This window comes from Merops nubicus, unplaced genomic scaffold (genome assembly GCF_000691845.1).
Source record: "Merops nubicus isolate BGI_N331 unplaced genomic scaffold, ASM69184v1 scaffold17575, whole genome shotgun sequence".
In the NCBI taxonomy this organism is placed as follows: domain Eukaryota; kingdom Metazoa; phylum Chordata; class Aves; order Coraciiformes; family Meropidae; genus Merops; species Merops nubicus.
In genome coordinates, this window is record NW_008611766.1 from 26,866 (window position 1) to 34,653 (window position 7,788).

The 7,788-nt window shown below is 47.6% G+C and overlaps 1 protein-coding gene across 1 annotated transcript in view; it reads right to left on the reverse strand.

Annotated features, from left to right (window-relative positions):
• The window catches only part of IL1RAP (interleukin 1 receptor accessory protein), a gene marked incomplete at its 3' end in the record, with an annotated part of 31,297 nt that extends 26,859 nt beyond the window's left edge, over window positions 1-4,438 (reverse strand). The window contains exon 1 of the mRNA XM_008941322.1: window positions 4,372-4,438. Coding sequence (XP_008939570.1) covers window positions 4,372-4,438 — 67 coding nt within the window. The remainder of the gene's footprint in view (window positions 1-4,371) is intronic.
• Window positions 4,439-7,788: the final 3,350 nt, after the last annotated feature.

Genomic DNA, 7,788 nt, shown 5'->3' on the forward strand with positions numbered 1-7,788 from the left:
GAAGCTGGCAGCTGCACTTACATGTCTGCATCCAGGCCAGCTCTGCTCTGCAGGTTTTATCTCCATCCACTCCAGGGCTATGCACCTTTCAACACCCTCAGTGTCAAATAGCTTCATGCCCCCAAGCAACATAAACTTCTACAACCGCAGTAACTCACAGATGGGTATGGACGGTTACAAAATCACATCCTAAATTAGGACAAAGAAGCTGAGATTGGAAGAGTAGGAGGAAGTCAGGAAATCCCAGGAGACGATGATGGGGGAGGGATTTAGTCTCTTTAGAAAACAATAATGCAGTTTAATCTATTTTTCTTTTGACTTTACACACTAATATAAGCTTCTCAGCTTCTGGGGCTGTCACAAATCATAAGGAAAATAAGGCCACTGGAACCCCATCAGTAGAAGAAGAGCTATATAGTAATAATCCTGAGGAGCTGCACAGGGCTTTCCATCTTCAAAGTGTTCTACAGACAGTAATTTATTAATCTGCAAATTTCCCCTGGCCATAAGCAACTGCTCTGCCTCTCTGCTAAGCACAGGAGAGACACACAGACTGGCACTCAGGAGGGATGGTGCAGGCAGCAGCTCTGACATCCAGAGCCAGACCTCAGTTTCTAGCTTGCTGTGGTCAGAACTTTGCTGCTCCAATCGCCACTGGAATCCAGAAGCACTGGTGACATCTGTCACTTTAGAGCAAACTTCAGACGGGATAAAACCAGTACCTGAGAGTCTCTGGTATGGGGGAGTGTAAGAGACATTCTCACAATCCAGTAAATAACAGCAAAGCCCAAAATAAAACTCCCAGCACAGAGGCTCCTGGCTGCCTTACAGCCACTGCCTGCCATGCAGCGTCACTCTGGGCAGAAGCTGGCCCCAGTCCTGAGCTCATCTTACCACACAGCCCATCTGATAGCACCCAAGGGAGCTGTCAGAGGAGTTTCCTATGCAAACATGATGCTTCCTCCCACCAGAGGACTATTCATGCACAGCAGTCACCTGTTCACACTAGATGGGTCCTTTAGATGATCGATACGAAGCTGTTCCTCCTCTCCTGGCAGCAATATTCTTCTGGTTTTCGAATTCCCCAAGACAATATCCCTAACCATTTTCCTCTCCCTAGCCCTTGTCCTGCAAAAAATGGGGGTTCCTGGAGAACGAGAGAGCAGCCTCGTTAGCACAGAGAGAAAAATGGAACAAGGAGCACAACTACAGCTATATCTTCTAATTAATTCAGTATCTAAATAGACCAGCTTTGTTTGGAAACAAGAAGATAACATTATTCTGTATTCATACTGGCTATTATGCTCTTGTTCAACTTTTTTCATCTCTTTTAAGTCAGTGTATATTTATATAAGTTCAGTAGTGCCAAAGAAATCATTGTAAGACCAAAACCGGATTCCTCATTTTTTGCTGTCTTCTGGATATCAGAACATCTGGGTTCATTAAGCATCCTACAACATGAGCACAGAGATGGAAACGTCATTTCCATCTTAAGGATGGCTCAGCTGAGGCAAGGAAAGCAGAAGACCCTGAGTACCACTGCAAAAAAATGTCCTAAAGGTCATGAGTAGGAACTGAAAGCCAGGTACCACAGATAATTCATATTCTCAAAAGCAGAAGAGATTTGCCTACACAGACAGCATGAGCGAGTAGCAGACTCAGGCACAAATTCAGTCTCAGACTCCAAGTCTTTTACTCTACACTACTTGGATCACACTTCTTTTCCTCATCCAGCATGTGGCTGGAAGCAGAAACAGCAGAGTCCAAAACAGATGTTTAGAGCCACAGTACTGTTGGCAAAATCTAGTGGGGGGAAACAAAGTTTGTGGATTTGTCTATCTAGTAAGAAGTAGGGTGAAGTACGACACTGAAGGCTTCTGACACAGTGCCAGGGGCAGTTGCCAGACCTTCTGGCTGATCTGGATGGAAAGGCCATCTACATTATAGCTGGGGCAGTGCTGTTGTTTCATAGCTGAAGTTTACTAAGTGTTGGCTCCTCATCCCCTCTGTAAGATCAGAGACCTTGGGACCCAGCAGAGACGTTAACCCCTGGATTTGGGCAGTCCCCTGTCAGCATTGCTGACCTCTCTGCTACCCTACGAAGGGCTGCAGAGGGTGGCAGGAAAATTGGCAGCAAAACATAACAGAACTTGTGCCTCCAGCCTTCCTCAGCCCCTTGCCAGCCTGGGCTGGAGAGCGCTGGTCCCGACAATATAGCACTGTGTGGCCGTTAGAGCAGTGCACAGAAAAAGATCCCTTTGAAATGGCAAATCCCTACCAAGTGACACTTCTTAAATGTTCCAGGAGCCAAGTTCCCCGATGTGAGCCACGTCCTTCCTTGGTGTTAGGAGACCACTGGGGAAGCTGCAGACTGTGCACAGCCCTTCTGCATTCACTCCAGATAACCCTTGCTCTGCTTCCCCCACCTACGCTCCCTGCTCTGAGGAGAAAAAGCAAGCCCAGATGCTGTAACATTATCAGAGCATGTCTGGTCTCCCACACTGTTCTGTATTTACGACTTTGCAAGGGTGAAATGAGCTTCAGTTGCCTTTTGGTGCCAGTCCCAGGAAACCCTGCAGTGTAACAGAGGGCTGCACAGACGGCTGCCCCTCCATCCAAGTACAAACAGTCATCCAAGCCCGTCAGGAATAACAAAAGACATTTTGACAGCCCAAAGTGGATTTTGATGTCCATGGAACAAAAAGGAAGCTCTGAACTGAAGAGTAGGTGTATCACCCATGGACCTGCAGAAAAATACACACTTATGCTACAGTAGATTTGCAGAAGAAATGTAGTTTAACTGATCATGGGGCCAAAGCATCACCTTTCCACACTTACATTCTTGCAGCACACTACAAGGGCATTAACCTTCCTCTACAGAAAACCTTTGCTACAGGAGGAATATTTAAAAAGCACTATATACCTCACAGAAATGCATGGAGGGTTCTACCAGATCTATTTGCAGGAGCCTGTGTGACCCAAACACGCAACTCATGGCTCCCAGCTGATAGTCTCAGCTTTTAGAGTAGCTCTAACATTTCCTGGGCAATCCCATTCAACTACATCTACCTCTCATTTCTGAGAAAGCCCAAGATGATTGCACATGGGGTGTCGTAACGCTGCCTCAGCAGGAGGAGGTTATTGCATTGGTGGTGAGCAGAACAGGACGTCCAGAAGCACACACAACATGGGGAATTTCCCAGAGAGCAGCAGCACGTGTCACTGCATCCCTCCTCCCCAGGCACTTCTATTGCCTAGGGCTTAACAGAGGAGACTTGGGCCACATATTCTTTCTGCTTTGCCATTTCCCCATTGCTCACCAATTCCACCAGGCCCTCATTCGTCAGGATGGGACATCCCCTACTGAAGACTACAGCCTACTGTGAATACTGTGAATGCCTGCAGCCTTTGGGCAACCCCAGGAGAAAAAAACTCATCCCTCAGCCACTGCAATGGCCCCTGCACTGAGAAAAACCTCATTGAGGTATGTGATGAATCTGGCCCAAATAATTCAGTGTGGTCCAAAAGATAACGATGCAAGAGCTGTTCACTTCCTCAGGGTATTACAACTCCTTGTTTGCAAGTGCTGCAGAGGGGCAAGAGTTCATGGGGGGACTTGCTGATCCCCTGCACAGGCCTTATGTTTGAACACTTCCCCCTGTAAAGCCAGTGCCTGTTCTTTCCTCCCTCCCCCTTTCCATTTGCCTCCTGCAAATCATGCTCTCTCCTTCCACCCCCAAATAGGAAGTCCGGAGCTGAGACACACACAATCTGCCTCTTCACAAGAGCTGGGCTGAACTTGTGCCAGAGGAGCTGCGAGCATGACAACATACTTCCTGTCAGGAAAGTGACTCAGTGAGATGGGTATAAGAGCTTTTCTTACTCAAGAAGTTCCCCTCTCCCCTTGCGTTGCTGAGGCATGAGTCAGAATCTGAGCGCCGGAATCTCAGCACCCTCCAGATCCAACCAGGAAGAGCAGAGTTGAGGTTTAAGCTCAGGTCCTGCTTGTAACTCAGTGACAAGTCAATGCCATGTGCCAAGTCCTGGTCCTGCCCCTCACAGAAGGAAAATAACAATGCTGATCAAGTGGACAGCTTGAATTTGCTAAGCACTTCTAGGTCAAGGTGGTGCTTATTGCTGCATGCTAATGCACCCATTTCTGCCGTGCTCATAGCCTCTGTGTGTGAGCATTATTCCATCCCCCCACACAACATCGTGTTCATGCGTTGTGCTGAAGTATTTTGTACACAATCATTTAATCCTGAAATACTGTAAAAGCTCAAAAACCACTGTAGCCAGTTTTCTTTCTCTGGCCTCAGATGAGCTCCTCCTGTGACAAGTGGGCAGACCCACTGTGCGTCGTGTCCTTACCTGAGCTGCTGCCAAGGGTGACCATGCACAGCCAGAGCACAACCAGCAGGGCCCCGACCATCTTCATCCTGCCGAGACAAAGCACACACAGAAGTTCTAGTCATTTTATACTGTTTCAGCACTGCAGACAGTTTTTTTTAACTCTGAGCCTGTGCGTTTACTCCTCCAGCTACCCAATGATCCTTTAATTCTGATTTTTTTTTTATTATTTCTTTCAGATTCCTTGAGAACAGCATCTGCATGGCAGTGTCCTTCTGCCTGCAGGCAGCTGTCTGGGAGGTGACAGTTCAGAAGAGGACAGCCCAGTTCATTGACTTAAGTCACCAGAATAGTGTATATCCATGAACACAAGGAGTAAGGTAGATGCTTTCAGGCTAGAAATCCCAAGCTTTGACTGCCAAACCACCACTGCCCTTCTCCCAGACTTCATTCTGCTCATTTCTAAGAGGGGGTACAGAGAGCACTCACTATGGGGAGCAGCAGCTGAAGCACATTTGCACTGAACACGCGTCTGACAGTTCAGCATGACAACCACGCTGGTGCAGTCCAAATTTGCAAGGTCTGCTGCTGGTGACCTGTGAAGAGGCCAGCTGCCAGAGTCCTGACTGCTTTACCTCATTCCAGCAGGCAGGTCAAAGCAGGACAAGGCTCCACCAGCTCTTTCCAGCCAAACCCTCCCTGCAACGGCCACCTCACTGGAGTCAGCAAGTGCCAGGTTTGTATGCTTTTCAGAGATGATCTGAACAAAGGTTTATACTTCCAAAGCAGCACTGACAGGCAAAAAACAATCCCAGGCTTTTTTGTTCCCACTACAGAGCACAATTTCCTGTAATTTGAGATAAATGTATACTGCCAGAGTTTCACTTGCCGCCTGCTCCGGTACCTGGCATTCGTCTCTCAGAGCTACTCGCTGGAATTAAATTTCTCTGTGTTTCTAGGTTTTCCAGGATGCACCTTATAAGCTGGTAGTCACAAAAGCTGGCATTTACTAGGTGCTCTCGTTAATGGAGCGAAGGTTGCATTTGATATTCCTGGGTGCTGTCAGATCATAAAGGGAGAAGAGATGGTTAAAAGGCTGAACTTCATGAAAGCACCTCAGCTTCGCCAGGCAGATGCTGTAATGAGCACAGTGATACTGTCAGGAGTGTGCTCATGAGATGACAGGGAAATCTGCTCCATCGGGGGGGGGCTAAAAGGGTGGGGAGAGAAGTCACAGAGCTCCTTTAAACACAGCCCTCATAAACCTGTCCACAGCAAATGTGTTACACAGAAGGGCTTTGAGCATACGCAGAGAGCACCCAAGATTGCACAGACTGCAGGTATTGACAAGAATGGGACATGTGAACTGTACTGCTCAAAATCCAGCAGCGGATATTGAATCCTTCCTTTTCAGTGCTTGCATCTGAAAAACCTTTGTTCGATGCTTTCCCTTGCTGGGCTCATCTCGAGGAGACAAAAGAAATCCGGAGCAAGCCTGCTCTTCCCTGCACAGCCAAAGGCCTTCGGAAATGGGCGAGAAGCCAGGAGGAAGGTGAGTTTTCTTCCCTGGGGTCCAGCTGAGAGGGTTGTTCATCCCCTATCTCCTTCAAACAAACTGAAATGCCAGGTTCTAATCAAACTCTTCTCTACTGCAATCTACAACCAGTTCCAAATATCACTTCAGACTCCGTAGGAAGGAAATAAAATTTAGTATTCCTAGTCTCTGAAAATGGTAAAAAAAATAAAACATCTTTACACCATGAGATTGGACAGACAGAAATCCTGCACTTTTGATAGGAATTTAGAAACTTTTGGGAACAGAGATGCCAGAAGAAAAGGAGTGTAAAGAGAGCTGGGGGGGGATCATTCCCCACAATAAAATCCCTCATGGTTCCCTCTCCACTTGTCATTAGATAAATGCACAGTATGTCCTAGCTCACCCTTATTTTCCAATGATTCTCTCCTGCATTTTGCACAAATCAGACTGAATTCAGCCCTGAAGCAAGCAAGAACAACTACTGGCTTTGGATGAGTTTCTCTCGTTTAGAGCAAGGCCATTTATGGGGCCTAAGGCCAAAATAAACTACTACATTTCACTCAGTGATACATGAACTGTGCAGCGAGCTAATATTTACATCCATTAACTATGCTCGTAGGAACATGCTCCTTTTTCAACTGTCTCAGAGCCACCAGGTCTCTGTTCCCACAAGCAAGGTAGCTAAAATTTCCATGCTCCTCCTGCTAGCGGGAAAATTCTTTTTTCTTGCACTACCCAGCTATAAAATCAGAAGCCCTACACAGAGTGATTTACTTCAGATTAATTCCAGGCTCTCCAGAGATCTTATCAGTGGAGACAGACAGACACAGAGCCTGTCAGATTACGGCAATTTCTCCATTACAGGAATGGGACTCAGCTGACCGCAGCCTTGGCTGCTCTCACACTATATAAAACACATGAGGCCATGGAAGGGACATGCACAGAGGCAAGGGCTGGTCAAGGGGAGCTGTTGCAAACTCCTCGATGTTCTGACCATGCCAGGATTTGCCAGATGAGGTGAATGAAGGGGATTCTCTCTCCCTCTTTGGTAAGGAAACGGAGAGCTCGCTGTTTTGCCAATGACCAGGCCCAACAAAAATGATACAGCCAGCAGGGAGACGAACCAATATGCAGACTGTATTGTAGACAGAAATGGTACTAGATGAATGACTGCCAGGGGTACAAACAGGTCAACAAGCTCATACATGATCCACGCCGCCCCCAACGATCCCACAAAAGACATGACTCGGCCCACAACAGGTGGTACAAACAGTGAACCGTGGGTTCCCATAGTTGGCATGGGAAACAGCCAGACCAGCCAGTTAAATACATAAGAGAAAGGTGCCCACATGGCAACTCTCACCCGATCGGCCCGCGTTCACAAAGGTCTAAACAGACCAGGGCCCAGCTCCAGGGAGAGTCAGGAGGTCTGCCCTGAACCAGGAAGCTCTGTGGAGTGCACTCCACAGACAGACACTCCTGACTCCCTGCAAGTGGTCCCAGCTTTTATCCCCAAGCAGACACCTGACCTTTGTCAACTCAATGCAGGACCCCTGGGGCTCATTTCCCTTCTGGCTCTCCCTGCAGGGCCGGCCGCACCCTGGGGGGAAGCTATAAGGCAAACTCACCACCTCTTTATGAAGGGCTGTGGGAATGGCCCATATGTCAACCTTAATTCGGGGGCTCGGGGTTCAAACCCCAGCATTTCACTCGCACATTCAATGAAGATGATAAAGGGGACTGTAGGGCAGGATGGCTGCTACAGTCGAGCTCCATTCCTTTGACATGTGATTAATTTATTTTTTTTAAACAATTAATGCCACGGGATCTGTTGGTTTCTACTAACAATACACCACAGGGGCCACTTCTTGTGTACTAATGCTGCTGGCACTACGATGCTT